At 39.1% G+C, this 17631-nt stretch overlaps 1 protein-coding gene across 1 annotated transcript; it reads right to left on the bottom strand.

Annotated features, from left to right (window-relative positions):
- Positions 1-1761: 1761 nt before the first annotated feature.
- LOC132152201 (5'-AMP-activated protein kinase subunit gamma-1-like) lies at positions 1762-9314 on the bottom strand. Its single transcript, XM_059560990.1, has 13 exons — positions 9127-9314; positions 6927-6978; positions 6570-6670; positions 5728-5809; positions 5567-5625; positions 5443-5488; positions 5304-5358; positions 5096-5222; positions 4778-4943; positions 4632-4669; positions 3756-3902; positions 3143-3242; positions 1762-2941 (listed from the first exon to the last, which is right to left on the bottom strand). Exons 1-13 carry the CDS (start codon positions 9133-9135, stop codon positions 2931-2933), a joined length of 993 nt encoding a protein of 330 aa, XP_059416973.1. The 5' UTR covers positions 9136-9314; the 3' UTR covers positions 1762-2930.
- Positions 9315-17631: the final 8317 nt, after the last annotated feature.

Raw genomic sequence — 17631 nt, 5'->3', positions numbered from 1 at the left:
AAAGACATCTGCTAAAGGTGCATAATACTGATTTATATTTAGAAATGTTTTAGAGCCAAAAAACTTAATACAGCCAGATCACAGACTTTGAATACTAGAAACTGATGTTAAAATAAAAGTGGAAATGTTCTCATTCATGTTTTAAAATTCGTGCTGTCAAATGATTAATCGCATGTATGTTTTTGTTTACATATGTTAATTTATTTTGTATATATAAATACATTCACTATATATTTTGAAAAGATTTACATGTATATATCTATATTATTATATTATATAGAACTAGGTTTAATATATAAACATTTCTCAAATGTATACACGCATTTGTATTTATATATATACAGTACAGACCAAAAGTTTGCACACCTTCTCATTCAAAGAGTTTTCTTTATTTTCATGACTATGAAAAGTGTAGATTCACACTGAAGGCATCAAAACTATGAATTAACACATGTGGAATTATATACATAACGAAACCGTGTGAAACAACTGAAAATATGTCATATTGTAGGTTCTTCAAAGTAGCCACCTTTTGCTTTGATTACTGCTTTGCACACTCTTGGCATTCTCTTGATGAGCTTCAAGAGGTAGTCACCTGAAATGGTCTTCCAACAGTCTTGAAGGAGTTCCCCGAGAGATGCTTAGCACTTGTTGGCCCTTTTGCCTTCTGTCTGCGGTCCAGCTCACCCCTAAACCATCTCGATTGGGTTCAGGTCCGGTGACTGTGGAGGCCAGGTCATCTGGCGCAGCACCCCATCACTCTCCTTCTTGGTCAAATAGCCCTTGATGCCTTCAGTGTGACTCTACAATTTTCATAGTCATGAAAATAAAGAAAACTCTTTGAATGAGAAGGTGTGTCCAAACTTTAGGTCTGTACTGTGTATATATATATATATATATATATATATATATATATATATACACAATAAATATATACAGAACACACTCATATATTATGTAAACAAAAACTTTTATATTGGATGTGATTAATCGACAGCACAATTCAAAAATATAAAAATCCCATTTTTATTTATAACAAGCTTTACAGATTTCAGAAGCTCTACAGATGGGAAATAATTTGCACAATTATTATAATAGTAAAGACAGGTATTGCTTATATATGAAACATTCTTAAACATGGAAGTATGATTCTGCCAGAAAAATGTTTTTATATATATATATGTATGTATATATATATATATATATATATACATATATATATATATATATATATTTTTTTTAGATGCAACAGATTATTAGTAGATGAGTGTAATTTTAAGTGTCACACATTTGTGTGATCTTAATGTTTGCCAAAGGGTGTTTGGTAGCACTTTATTTTACAGTCCTGTTCCCCATGTACATACTATGTACTTATTATAGTAATTACAATAACTATGTAATAACTATGTACTAACCCTGAACCTACCCCTAAACCTAACCCAAGTAGTTACCTTGTATTACCAGAACTTTCTTAGATAAATACAATGTAAGTACACTATAAGTACATGTAAGTACACGTACTGTAAAATAAAGCGCAACTGGGTGTTTTGTAAAACAAGTAAATAACGCTAAAGTAAAATCATTGTTTTTCAACGACGGCACATTCAATTGATCGAAAGTGGAAGTAAATGTTTTTTATTATTATTTATATTTCAAATAAATGCTGTTCTTTTCAACTCCATTCATTAAAGAATCTGAAGAAAAAATTAGCAGTTTCCACAAAAGTTCTGTTAACCTCCAACATAAGAACTGCAACACAGCTGATAAACATTACGTTTTATTTTGCTTGTGCCTCGAATAAAACATCTTTGACATGAGAGAATAAGAAAACAGCACAGGTGTATTTACATATGCATAATGTATGGCATAAACATGATTACAGAGAGAAGAATACCAGCCAAATATATTACAATAAAATGATGGAATGTTTTTTTTTTCTTTTTCCAAGCAAAACAAGCTACAATAAAAACAAGAAAAGTGCGAGTTCATCCAGAGCCAATCTCATGTTTCTTATCTTGTGTTACAACAGTTTAATCCTATGGTATATGTTTGTCAAATTACATGGAAGCACTTTTAAGATATGACGATCTGATGATATCTAGAAAAACACGCTCTGCTTCCTCGTCACATTTCTAAATGCTGATAAAAGCAATCGAGATCATGGCGCTAAAAACAACTGAAGCAGAATAAAATCAGTAGCAAGTGTTAGTAAAACACACATGTTCTGCTCAGTCCAAAACAACCAGGAAAAATCAAAGATAGACACAATGCATGTTATAATATACTAAATATATATGATGATAATATTATGGAGCTGTATTGTTTTTTCCAATGCTATAAATATTCAATGGTTAATATAAAACATTTTAGCAAAGCACTCCATGTTCACATTATAAAGGAAGTTGAAATGGCTCTTAGTGCTGAACTGGTTTGATGTTTGGTGAAACTGGATCAGAATGAACCAATGAAACTTCCTCTGCATGCTTCTGGAGAGTGTGTGTGTGTGCGTGTGTTTAGTGCAGAAACATTCGATTCAGATGAAACGTTACCCTGCAAACCTGCGCCCGGATCAATAAGGGAAAGTTTCAGTCTCTCAGTATGAAGTCACACTCTGTTTCTTCTCCACTGACACCTGCACAAAAACTACATGAACATTTCTGCTTCAAGCTTCACCTCAATCTCATCTGATTTCCTTCTAAGTCCTACAGTGTGACGGATGACATAACTAAAATCATTTGAATTCTGTCCAGTTAACATCGGAAATCATTTTCTTGCTGACTCGCTGAAGTGGTACGGAGGCTCTATTATTAAAATAATTTGTTCTTAGAAAAGCTAAGCATCTCTTTCTTCACTCTGTGCTTTTTTATCTCCTGTGTTTGGGATGGCTTCTGGTTTATTGAGAGATACTCCTTCACTCTTCTCTACTTTCATCAAGCACTTCCTGAAAAGGAAGAAAAAAGTAAAGGCTGTCAACATTAATTATATTGTATAATAATAATAAATTCAATCTGTAGTCATACACTCAACTCTGTTTTTTAGAGTTTGACAGACATTCATCTGTCATTTGGACTAGTTCGTACGAAGATTCTTAGTGTTCTGCAGAAATAAGAGAATACGAGCATGAATCGTTATGTGGTCTTACCGTCGTCTCCATTGGTGAGCACCAGCGCCTGCAGGATATCAGACAGAGACACAATGCCTTTCACCACCTCCTGCTCATCCACGATCACTAACCTGTGAACCTGAAGATGAATCACACTCATCAGGGAGCATGTCCACATGATCAGATACTGAGTTACAGACATGACAACATGCACAGTCCAAGGTTTCATTAATCACAAATAACACTTCAGTACAGGGACCAATTCCCACTATTAACTAGTTGATAGTTAACATGCCTATTATTATTAACATATAGTTTGTTTATTAGTACTTATAAAACACATTCTGCATCACCATATTCTACATCCCTAGATTAACTCAATTCATAAACTTAACCTCACTAACTATTAATAAGGAGACAATTAGGAGTTTGAGGCGAAAGTCATTTTAAATATTTTTAGCTTTCTAATGACCAAAACAAAAGTCAAATTCCCGCTGTGTGTGTGTGTGTATATATATATATACATACTATCATGTTTACAAAATATTTCTATATTATATAAATAATGCTGTTTTGAACTTTCTATTCTGTTCTGAACAGAACATACACACACACACACACACATATATATATTCAGGTGTGTGTTCCCCACCTCGGCCTCCACTAGTCGGTCGATGATGGCCTTTAGTGTCTCATTGGCTCGGCAGGTGAGCACACCCTCAAAACACTGCGAGCGATGCTGGAGGGCTTTAGTTACAGTGATGTCCAGGTTATTGTACGTCTTCTCAGCGGCCAGATTCTGTGTAATGACATGAAAACCATATGAGACACACACATATGTCATTCAACAAAATGGGTGCCTTATTCATTTTGAAAATGTTTTTGTTGAATAGTTTACCCAAAAATTAAAACATCTATCCATAATGTTGCTTTCTCAAGTGAGCCATCTTGTTTGAACCAGGAGAGAAATATGCACAGATCAAGCACAAGCCAAAACTGTTCGAAACTAATATGTGGGTGGATTTTGATGCGAGAGATAACACTGGAAGCGTTTTTATGGATAACACCCATATTTTGGCAACAGAAGCAACAGTTAATATAAAAACGTTTTAATGATGGATTTGTTTCTTATAAACACACAGCTTTCTGCTTCACAATAAGTTAACTGATGGACTGGAGTGCTGTGGATTATTGTGATGTTTTTATCAGCTGTTTGGACTCTCGTTCTGACGGCACCCATTCACTGCAGAGCATCCATTGATGAGCAAGTGATGCAATGCTACATTTCTACAAACCAGATGTAGAAAAAATCATCTACATCTTGGATCAGAATTAAATTTTTGGGTGAACTATTCCTTTAAGATATTAAATCAAGTACATACTGTTTAAAAAAAAAAAAAAAAGATTATGAATTATGATTATGCATTCACTCAAGCTGATAAATATGACAAACACCAGAGGCTTTAAACACACGGTTCCCAATCAAAACAGAAACACACACACACACACACACACACACACAACTTACTATAACATCAAACTTGGAGTAGATGTCAACCACACGTCCTGTCAGAATAAACGAGAGAAAACGCATCCAGTGAGGAGGGAGAAAAAAAAACAGATTTGTAATTTATAATATATATATATATATAAAAGAACACAATTTCCACTCACCATTTTCATCCACCACAGGAAGAGCAGACACTCTCTGATCCACGAAGATGCCGAGCGCTGAGTAGAGCGGTGTATCCGAGTGAACCACTGCGATGTTGTCAAACGTTCCCACGTTTAACTCCTCCAGAGTTTGAGACAGAAACCCAGGCTTTGGCATCTCCGATATCTGATAGAGAACAATAACTTAAACCTGAAGACAGTGTTTCTAGAAAGAAAACTAAATTCCAAGTTGTGCTGGGAAATGAAGCAAAATGACTATACTCAAGGTCATGTGTCACAATAAACATTCAGTGAGTGTTTCCAGGGCAGGAAACTTACAAAGAGCTTCAGGAATTTGAGGATCCTCTTGTGTGTCAGGATGTAGAGTGTGTTTCCTGTTAGAGGATCAATGACGGGTAATCTGTGGATCTTATGCTTCAGTAGAGATGAGACGGCATCATATAGGCTGAGACAGAGAGAAAAAACATCAGACATAATCACAGCTCTCTAACAAAACCATTCGATATGCACTCTTACAAGCTCTTACCTGGCATTGGGCGATATGCTGACCAGAGGTTTGAAGGAGTCTTGTAAGTAGAGTTCTAGAAGAAAATGAACAGATCAGTCACAGGCTGACTTATCAAGAGAGTAAACCTCACATGAATACACATGAACACCATTCCCACCTCGCCAGGTTTCTATTTTGTGCTCTTCTAATTCGTATATCTGAACCTAAAACAGACAAAAATACATGAAATCTTTAAACATCAAAAAATGGATGAGAAACTTCAATGGGAAGAGGAGACTTACCAGAGGTGACTTGTAATAACGGTGAAGTATATTGATGAAATCTGTGATGGTCAGCATACCTACAATTGAAAAATGCAGTAAGAAAGACACACATAGGCTGAATCTGAATGATTATATATATATATATATATATATACATACAAAAAAAAAAGTTTGCTTACCAACAAAGCATTGCTTCGTGCTGTCCCAGAGAGGCGCAGCTCTCACCCCATTAGACACTAGAGCAAAGAATGCCTTCTTCACCTGGGAACCATACGATCATAAATAAAGCAGCAGCTCTCAAACAGCTTAAGTGTCATAAATGTTGACACAAAGTACAGAGCAAATATATCCAACCCATAAAGTCAACATGAAATCAATACTGACCCCATTTCTTCATGCATGTGCCTGGTCCTAATATCAATTATTCTTATCATTCCAAATATTGTGTGTGTATTTATCGAAAAGTAATACACTGATATTTTTTTTTAACAATCTACCTTTCCTGCTAACATCACTTGTTACATAAATAATGTAAAAAAAAAAAATAGTCAAAATGATATTTAGCCATGGCTTTAGCAGATGCACATTCAGTCTGGCTGTGTCATGGAGTGCATCGGACACTTTACATGATCTAATTAATTACGGGAATAGTTAATCCAAACATGAAAATGTCCTCACCTTCAGGTGATCCAGGATGTAGTTGAGTTTGTTTCTTCATGGGAACTGATTTAGAGAAATGTAGCATTGCATCACTTGCTCACCACTGGATTATGACGGCACCCATTTACTGCAGAGGATCCAGTGGTGAGCAAGTGATGCAATGCTACATTTCTCTAAATCAGTTCCCATGAAGAAACAAACTCATCTACATCTTGGATGACCTGAAGATGAGGACATTTTCATCAAGCTTTCATTTTTGGCTGAACTGTTGCTTTAATGATAAGTAAAATCAAATTAGATTTTTTTTTAAACAGAAATTATATTATGGAAATGCATGGGTTGTAAACAATATTGTACTCACCTGTAGAGAAGTGTCAAAAACCACTAACTTGGAGCTGGTGGGCACCAGGTCATAACAGCGGTGGGACTTCATGAAGCGGGTGTACACATTATACTCAGGATCTGGATTGAAAGAGAGCGAAAAACCATACATGAAAAAACATTAAATCATGCATCAATGAAACACCCAATGAAAATATGAGAGAAAAAGTGTCATAGAACATAGTGTCACAGGATACTTTTGCTGTTACTTTAGTCTCAGATTTCACAGCAAACACTTTCAGTTTGAGCCCTGCTCGGCTCTGCTTTCACATCTCACACATTAGCTGCAGGTGATCGCAGGACTACGGTCTTGTTTTTATTCATTACACATTCTTACCCTCTATGTACGCCTCCTTTTTACCATCCAACTCGTCTAGAACAGCAGGAACCTGAAAAACAGACGTCAATGTGTGAACTTTCAAAGCCCACTGTTTTTTTCCCTTAAAAGTGTGATCATTCCTGATTAACCCTGTAAATCCTGCAGATGAACAAATAGTTAGAAAACTCATATTTTTAAAGGGAAGCTTACTGAGCCCTTTAGACAACATGTAACAAAATTCCTCAAAAGCCTGATGGTCATAACTGATACTCACAGATCTTTCCAAAAAATGATGCATGCATTGTATACTGAAAGTGTTTCAATTATAACTAGCAGTATATCAAAGTTATTTTTATGCTTCCTATTTAAAAAAAATAAGTGAAGATAAGTGAAGACACTGAACAACCTGAAGGTGGACTTTGTACAGTGATACTGAAAGGCCTTTAACTTGCTAAGAAAGTTTAAACTATGAATCAGACGAAAGAAGGCATGTAGCAGATTTAGTGCAACAGTAGTGATCATTTAGAGGCCTCTGAAACTTGTATAAAACATAACACAGAAGAGGTAGGAGAGGGTTAACAATAATACGTTGAATTCGAGTTGTTATTCTAAATTGACCAAAGGCCAGAATGTGTCTAGTAAATACATTTTAGCCAGAGGAGCAGCTCGCTTTAACCCTCCTGTTGTGTGCAAATTTCAACCATGTTTTTATGTTTAAATATCAATAATTACTCAAACTGACAATATTATGATTATTTTTTTTTTACTTAAATTTTACCTACCCAATATGTTTAATAAATTTTTAGGACAAAGCATAACTTTTTAGTTTTTTTTTATATATTTTATTTATTTAATAGCTTCCTTTGATAGCCTACATAGAAAAACATATATATTCTCCTCAGTTTCTGAGATTTGTTCCTCCAAATCACTCACATCATCCAAGTATTGCCCTAAAACCTCACTCAGTGTATCACATGGTCACTTTCTTTAGACAGAGACTGACAGTCAAATCATGTCCCCAAAAGGACAGTAAAACCTGACCTTTACATGTAGTTGGTCCCCATTACAAAAAACAGCTTGTCCAAAACATTTTGTGTGAGGGGTTGGGATAGGGTAATAAAAATACAGTTAGTACAGTATATAAATTATTATGTCTGAAAGTCCCCATATTATATGGAAACTCCAAAATCATTTTTGACAGATGCTTGTAAAAATGTGTGTATAGTGTTTGTAAGCACATTATTGTATGAAATAGTATAAAGGTATATGAAACACTGAAAAGGACTGAATTTGACTTGCAGTACAGTAATAGTAAAATGTAAACTTATGCCAAAGCATAAATTATATTTATTCATTAGGTATTTTGTCATGAGAGGCAAAAGAGCCTATCATGAGAGAGATAAAACACAACAGAAATTTATTCTGCATTTATGGAAGACAGCAGACATCACCAAATGGGTCAAAAAACTCTGTAACACATGATTCATGTTTATGAATATGTCTAATGTGTTTAGCAAAAGACAGAAAGATTCAAGGTTATTTATATATATATATATATATATATATATTTCTAGCAAAGTCAAAGTTGCTCTATGTTAAATTTGACCACAGGCATCACAGAAGGGATAAAGTATTCAAGTTCTTATACATTAATAAACTTGTTTTTAACTCCATAGCTTCAGAGAATTCGAGTCTAACCTCAAAGCTTGAGCTGTATGTTCCTCTACAACAGAGAAAGCTGACAGATGATCTGAGAAACTTACTAACGTTAGCTCGAATATTATGTGAAGATAAACACTGCTAATAAGATAGAGACAGCAGACAATAAAGCACAGCTAGTGTCAGTGTAACAGAAAGCTGACACTATACTCAAATATCAAGAACAGATATTGTTACAGCGGTAAAATAACCAAATAACGTTACTAGAGTAACGTTAGCAGCTGTGACGTTACATTTGTGCGATATTACAGAGACTTCAGTAACGTTACTACTTTAACTGCCTAAACCATCACAACATTAACATTAACGTAACGTATAACTGGCTTCATATAAATGGAAAATACTACACGATACAACAGTCGTCTACTAATAACACGTAGGCTCTATCTCAACATTTAAACCGATGTTATCTATTTTGCCGTTAACCGCCGTTAACGTTAGTTGAATTTCTCTCGTCTGTCAGATCAACTCCGTCTCAGTTTAAACCCGCTCTACTTACACACTCCATGATCCATTCACGGTCCGAAGACGCTGATGGTGTTTACTTCAAATTCTGAGTGCGCAAATGTAGTTTAATTCGGTCTCCAAGAGCTAAAGTGGTGTTTAATTCGTTGAAGGTCCGGATACTTGCTGACTGATTCCTTCTAGGATGAGGAAGACCGCTGTGGAGGCCGCGACCGGATGTGACGCCACAGAACGTGTGCGCGCGTCTCCGTAATAATAATAATAATAATAATAATAATAATAATAATAATAATAATAATAACAATAACAACAACAATAAATAACCTTACAAAATAGTCAGTCCTGGGGCCCGTTTCACAAAGGAGGTTAAGTGAAAACTCTGAGTATGTTAACCCTGAAATGAGGGAAACTCTAGGTTTTCTGTTTCAGAATGGGAGGTTTGTTAAACCCGAGAAAGCAGGGCAAATCAAGCCCGTTTGTGAAAGAGACAGGGGCGTAGATTACGCGGGGGACGTGCCCCCTCCCCCCCTTTATCATCACGGAAATTCGTCCCCCGCACTTTTTCGGGCAAGTGTGTTCGTATAGAGGTTTTCAAGAGCTGGTGTGAATAAATATAGATTTAAACTCAAAGAGACCGGATAGTCTGCGCATGACCTCATGTTTTTTCTCGGACCGAAAAGGCGAAATGAACATCACGGAGCGCTAAACTCTCCTGCAGTGTGTGTGTTTCAATCATACTCGAAGCCGGAGGGCGCTCTCGCGCAGAAAGACATACCACGAAACGCCTAATATGGACAACAGCGTCCAACTATGGCTTTATGAAAACAGCTGTTTTTACACAGTCTATGGAAAACAGTTGTTTTCGGGTTTGTTTTTTTCAAGTCCAAAAAAAATCTCCAGCAGGTGATAAATAAAGTATATGAACAATACAGTGCTAATTGACAAAGCATTTATTACAGTATAGAAACTATTCTGCCTTATTATGTGATAAAAAAGTTTTTTTAGTATATAAGCAAAACATTATTATTTGTTATTGTCCAGCAGTTATAGATTTCTAAGCCAATTAAAAGCTAGAAATTAGAGAAAAATTAAAGTTGCCTATAGTTTCTACTACCAGTCAAAAGTTTTTGAACAGTAAGCTTGTTAATGTTTTATAAAGAAGTATCTTCTGTTCACCAAGCCTGCATTTATTTGATCAGGTTTCTTTGATGAATAGACAGTTCAGAAGAGCAGCATTTATCTGAAATAGAAATCTCTTGTAAAAGGATGTCTTTATCATCACCTTTGATCAATTTAAATAATCCTTGCTAAATAAAAGTATTAATTTCTATAATTTATTAAACAATATATATATATATATATATATCAAAGAATGTGGAAAAAAATGTACTCATCTGTTTTAAATATTGATACTCAGCAGATCAGCATATTAAGAATGATTTCTAAATAATGTGACACTGAAGACTGGCGGAATGACGCTGAAAATTAACCTTTGATTACAGGAATACAGGAATAGGCCATGTAAGCGAAAGATGTGATCTACGACAGTAACCGCTGTCTCCTTGGCTGAGGGTAATTTGGGCAAGGGAATAAAATGAGCCACCTTCGAGAACCGGTCCACGACAGTCAAAACGACCGTCTTGCCCTGGGAGGGCGGGAGGGCGGTAATAAAATCTAGCGCAATGTGGGACCAGGGTCTCGAAGGGACCGACAGCGGTTGGAGTAACCCATCCGGGGGTCGATTGGAAGTCTTGCCGGTGGCATAAACCGAGCAAGCCAAAACAAAACTGCGGATGTCGCGAGCCATTAATGGCCACCAGAATCGTTGCTTCACCAAAAAACTGGTGCGATTTACTCCTGGATGACACACTATACTGGAACAATGACCCCACTGAATGACGTCAGACCGATACTCCTCTGGCACAAACAAACGGTTTGGTGGGCAATCGGGCGGAGGCGTTACCCCTTCTAAGGCCTTCATGACCTTCGATTCGACCTCCAATCTGAGAGTGGAGACCACTAATGTCTAGGGTAAAATACACTCGGGAGTAGACGGGCGTTCGGAATGGTCAAAAATACGAGATTAAGAATCGGGTTTGATGTTTTTGGAACCCGGATGGTACGAAAGAGAAAAGTCTAAACGTCCGAAAAAAGTGCCCACTGAGCCTGCCTAGAGTTGAGTCTTTTAGCGGTTCTAATATATTCTAGGTTCTTGTGATCGGTCCAAACGATAAAAGGTACTCCTGACCCTTCTAACCAGTGAGGCCATTCCTCCAGTGCTAACTTGACCGCCAACAATTCTCTGTTACCTAGTTATGTTCGACAGGTGACAAACGATGAGAAAAAAACGCGCAAGGATGCATCTTGTCTTCTGTGGAAGAACGTTGGGAAAGAACTGCTCCTACCACCACCTCTGACGCGTCGACCTCCACCACGAACTGACGTGATGGATCAGGGGCAACGAGGATGGGAGCCGAAACGAAGCGGCTCTTAAGTTTGGTGAATACAGCTTCCGCTGTATCAGACCACCTGAACATCGTTCTGGGGGAGGTCAAGGCAGTCAGAGGCACGGCTAGTTGGCTGAAGTTGCGAATAAAACGCCGATAAAAATTGGCAAACCCCAGAAACCTCTGTAGGGCCTTACGGGAATCTGGACTTGGCCAATCTATCACAGCCTTAACCATGTCAGGATCCATACACATTCCCTCAGACGAGACGATGTACCCTAGAAAATGAACAGACTGTGCATGAAAAACGCATTTCTCCACCTTGACAAAAAGCCCATTCTCTAGCAACCTCTGAAGCACTCGTCTGACGTGCTGAACGTGTTCCTGGAGAGAAGACGAAAAGATCAATATGTCATCCAGGTACAACCCGAATTCTGGAAAAGTTGGGACGTTTTTTAAATTTTAATAAAATGAAAACTAAAAGACTTTCAAATCACATGAGCCAATATTTTATTCACAATAGAACATAGATAACATAGCAAATGTTTAAACTGAGAAAGTTTAAAATTTTATGCACAAAATGAGCTCATTTAAATTTTGATTTCTGCTACAGGTCTCAAAATAGTTGGGACGGGGCATGTTTACCATGGTGTAGCATCTCCTTTTCTTTTCAAAACAGTTTGAAGACGTCTGGGCATTGAGGCTATGAGTTGCTGGAGTTTTGCTGTTGGAATTTGGTCCCATTCTTGCCTTATATAGATTTCCAGCTGCTGAAGAGTTCGTGGTCGTCTTTGACGTATTTTTCGTTTAATGATGCGCCAAATGTTCTCTATAGGTGAAAGATCTGGACTGCAGGCAGGCCAGGTTAGCACCTGGACTCTTCTACGACGAAGCCATGCTGTTGTTGTAGCTGCAGTATGTGGTTTTGCATTGTCCTGCTGAAATAAACAAGGCTTTCCCTGAAATAGACGTTGTTTGGAGGGAAGCATATGTTGCTCTAAAACCTTTATATACCTTTCAGCATTCACAGAGCCTTCCAAAACATGCAAGCTGCCCATACCGTATGCACTTATGCACCCCCATACCATCAGAGATGCTGGCTTTTGAACTGAACGCTGATAACATGCTGGAAGGTCTCCCTCCTCTTTAGCCCGGAGGACACGGCGTCCGTGATTTCCAACAAGAATGTCAAATTTGGACTCGTCTGACCATAAAACACTATTCCACTTTGAAATAGTCCATTTTAAATGAGCCTTGGCCCACAGGACACGACGACGCTTCTGGACCATGTTCACATATGGCTTCCTTTTTGCATGATAGAGCTTTAGTTGGCATCTGCTGATGGCACTGCGGATTGTGTTTACCGACAGTGGTTTCTGAAAGTATTCCTGGGCCCATTTAGTAATGTCATTGACACAATCATGCCGATGAGTGATGCAGTGTCGTCTGAGAGCCCGAAGACCACGGGCATCCAATAAAGGTCTCCGGCCTTGTCCCTTACGCACAGAGATTTCTCCAGTTTCTCTGAATCTTTTGATGATGTTATGCATTGTAGATGATGAGATTTGCAAAGCCTTTGCAATTTGACGTTGAGGAACATTGTTTTTAAAGTTTTCCACAATTTTTTTACGCAGTCTTTCACAGATTGGAGAGCCTCTGCCCATCTTTACTTCTGAGAGACTCTGCTTCTCTAAGACAAAGCTTTTATAGCTAATCATGTTACAGACCTGATATCAATTAACTTAATTAATCACTAGATGTTCTCCCAGCTGAATCTTTTCAAAACTGCTTGCTTTTTTAGCCATTTGTTGCCCCCGTGCCAACTTTTTTGAGACCTGTAGCAGGCATTAAATTTTAAATGAGCTAATTAAGTGGATAAAAGTGTAAAATTTCTCAGTTTAAACATTTGCTACGTTATCTATGTTCTATTGTGAATAAAATATTGGCTCATGTGATTTGAAATTCCTTTAGTTTTCATTTTATTAAAATTTAAAAAACGTCCCAACTTTTCCGGAATTCGGGTTGTAGACATATATGAATTGGTCAACCATATCTCTCAGCACATCATTGACGAGTGCCTGAAAGACCGCTGGGGAGTTGGACAGACCAAAAGGCATAACCAAGTATTCAAAGTGCCCCCTAGGGGTATTAAACGTGGTCATCCATTCATCACCCTTCCTTATGCGAACCAAATGATAAGCATTACGTAAATCCAATTTTGTGAAGATGTATGCTCCCTGTAATCGCTAGAAGGCTGAAGACATCAACGGTAAAGGATAAGTATTCTTTACCGTGATGTTGTTCAACCCTCGGTAATCAATGCACGGTCGCAGAGACCCATCCTTCTTCCCCACAAAAAAGAACCCCGCCCACGCTGGAGATGAGGAAGGTCTAATGAATTTGGATGCTAGAGAATCAGAAATATATTTCTCCATACCCTCCCTCTCTGGAACAGAAAGTGAATATAACTTGCCCTTAGGCAGAAACTCACCTAGCACTAAGTCTATGGCACAGTCATAGGGACGATGTGGAGGAAGAGAAGCAGCACGAGACTTACTAAACACTTCTCTCAGGTCCTGGTACTCCCCGGGCACGTTAGACAAATTCACTGCCTCCTCCTGGAATACAGACACAGGTACAGACGAACATGCAGACACTAGACATGACTCATGACACGTATTACTCCACATAGATGCAGAATTGTGCCCCCAATCGACCCTGGGATTATGCTGTGTGAACCAAGGATGACCGAGTATGATGGGTGCAAGAGGTGAGTTCATGAGGAGGAATGTTATTTTCTCAGTGTGGTTGCCAGACGTGATGAGAGTGATGGGTTCAGTAGCGTGTGAAATGTTGGGAAGCTGTTGTCCATTAAGAGCATTGACAGAAATCTTGTACGTGAGAGGGGTGATAGGAATGTGAAGACGGTGAGCCAGTCCTGAGTCCATAAAATTACCTTCTGCCCCCGAATCCAGTAAAGCCTTGGTGTCGTGTGTGTTGGTTGACCACCTTAGTCTTACCGGAAGAAGAGTAGATGATGATGGTGATGATGAGGTCTTCTCGGCGGAGATCCCACCCTCATAGTTACTACCGGGCTCGATCTTTTAACGGGCATGAGTGGATGAAGTGGCCCGCCTTCCCACAGTATAAACACAGTCCTTGGGACCTCTGCCGTTCTCTCTCCTCCCGGGAAAGCCGAGCTCTACCCACCTGCATGGGCTCAGGATCGCAAATGGGACTGTATCGAATATTCAGACACCAAGCCGTTACTTTGGCGGAGATCGGTGAGTAGTCTGGCCGCCTCCCTACCCGCCACCGCACGATCGAAGACCCTTTTCATCTCCTCGGAGAGTGCCTGGAACGAGGCGCAGCATGGGTCTTGATTCTCCCACACTGCCGTTCCCCAGAGAGCCGCTTTGCCCGATAACAGGGTCAACACAAACGCCACCTTGGACTGTTCCTGATCGAACATCTGTGGCTGTAATGAAAAGTGCATAGAACATCGGGTCAAAAATGCTCTGCAAAACTCTGGTTCACCTGCATACCCTTCCGGTGTAGGCAGTCTCGGTTCTCGCCGCGGCTCTGGTAGAAAGGGCATGAATGGGCGGTGTGGGCGGCGCAGTGGGAACTCTTAGCTGTTGTAGTTGTTGGGTGAGCTCGGACACCTGCGTCACAAGCGCTTGGACCGCCCGTCCCGTGATAGAGAAGTTCTCTTCTTGGGTGTCCATTCTTGCTATGCTTCGAGCCGCGAACTCGTCCCAAGTCGTAGCGCCTGCTACATCCATAATGAGGTCAGATCGTTCTGTTACGTAAGACAGAAACAGGATGTAAATGCAATAACGCTCTTTATTAGTACTCAGCACAATGGTCAGAAACACTGAACAAAGGAGGCTGTCTGCACAGCAGAACAGACGGGCGGACACAACGCAGGGTGGAAACTGTGACGCAGGGACCTCGGTGGACAACTGGTGAAGGTGCTTAGTCCAGTGATGATCCCTTGTGAATGGTACTCTGGTCCAGTGCAGTAAACCCTCGTGACGGTGCTCGGTGATTCAGTGCAGAGCATAGAATCCAGGAATGAACACGACGACGACACAGGGAATCCAATCCAACGAACAGACACAGGAACAGGTACAGGAAACGCACCGGAAAGCACAACCATCTGACAACATGAGACACTGGTTACTGAACTTATAAAGGGAACAAACAATTGAATCCAGCTGGCGCTACTGATCACCGCTGATCAGTGACCACGCCCACAGACACACACAACAGCACACTAGACGAGAGAGAGACAGTGAATTCATGAACCGTGACAATATGTGCCCTTTGCTCGAGTAGGATGTTATTTATGAGAATATTAACCAGACCACAGTAACTGTTGGCCAGAAGATTTAATATCTGTAAAAATATTTACTGTCAGGTAAACATTGGAGCATTCTTCAATGGTTAGAGATGCATCGGTTGATTTTCTTCAAACAGACTTTTTTTGGGGTGGTGTTGGCGCAGTGGATAAGATGCAGGCCTTTGGTGTGAGAGACCCGGGTTCAAATCCACTGTGCGACACCAATGTGTCCCTGAGCAAGACACTTAACCTCTAGTTGCTCCAGAGGCGTGCGACCTCTGACATATATAGCAATTGTGAGTTGCTTTGGATAAAAGCGTCAGCTAAATGCAAATGCAAACTAAGTTCTATCACAATTTCATTCTCTGCACAGATTCTTGACTTTGTATCCTCTAAATAATATTACGTTCACATGACCATTTTTTGTGGATACATTATATTTTCTTTATGTCTGGTGTGTTTCACATTAAGGGAATAGTTTACCCAAAAATGAAAATTTGCTGAAAATGTGCTCACTCTCAGGCCATCCAAGATGTAGATGAGATTGTTTCTTCATCGGGTTTGGAGAAATATAGCATCACATCACTTGCTCATCAATGAATGCTCTGCAGTGAATGGGTGCCGTCAGAATGAGAGTCCAAACAGCTTATAAAAACAACACAGTAATCCATAGCACTCCAATCCATCAGTTAACATCTTGTAAAGCAGAAAACTGCATGCTTGTAAGAAACCAATACACTTATTACAGTTTTTCTCGATTGGTTTGGCTCATTTCTTGAAACCGAGATGACATTCTCAAAATAACATGGACAAATCTCCAAACCACCTTGCAATTGTTCACAACAGAATGTCATTTTTCATTGGTTTTATCAAATTGCAAATGCTTTAGTACATGTCTCAAGTGACTCTGTGCTTTTTTTCAAATGATTATGTACAAGTAGCTACAGTTAGCACAATGAGCCCACATTTAGCACATTTTCCAAATAAATAGATCTTGCTGATCTAAACTGATTAGTTGATTTTTCAGTGAAATGGTTACTCTCTCCAAAACATATCAGCATGGTTTCATTGTGTAAGTCATCATATGCACAATTGTCTGTTCAACTGTCAAAATTAGTCAAAGATATAATACCATGAAAGAATTTCTTGGAACATTTGATAAATTTATGACAGTACTTGACAATCAATCAGGTGAAATTAGAACTAACGAAGGAGCAGTTTCCCACATCTCAGATGACCAATCAAACAGTTTGTTTAGTTACCTGACAGGTGTTGTCTATGATTATGACTGCTGCCAAAAGTATATAGACAGAGCTTGGCCCGGGGCCAGTTTCATTTGCAGTGTGAACATGGAAGCACCTCGCCAAGTACAACAGCAACTTCCTGCTCGAGGAAGAGGAGGAAGAAGAGGAAGAGGAGGAGTGAGAATGCGTGGAGGAATAGGGGGAAGAGGCCGAGGAGCACGGAGGCACCATGATGTCCCAGATGAAATCTGGGCCACCCTTATTGACCACGTTATAAACCATCGCCTTACAATGGCAGAGGCAGGTCGCCGAGTGCAGCCTAATGTGCCTCGGTCTACAGTCTCCTCCATCATCCAAACCTTTCGCAGGGAAAACAGGTACAGAACTATTCTATTGAACTATTCAGTGTTGGTGTGTGTGTAGGCCTAGAGTACTGTAATATCTTCATGTGATGTTATATGATACTATAAAAATGACAAAGAAAAAAAAATGGAGAAAATACT

Source organism: Carassius carassius, chromosome 10 (assembly GCF_963082965.1).
Source record: "Carassius carassius chromosome 10, fCarCar2.1, whole genome shotgun sequence".
NCBI classification, from domain to species: domain Eukaryota; kingdom Metazoa; phylum Chordata; class Actinopteri; order Cypriniformes; family Cyprinidae; genus Carassius; species Carassius carassius.
Note: the sequence above shows the minus strand (reverse complement) of the source record. Positions and strands in the feature narration are given on the sequence as shown.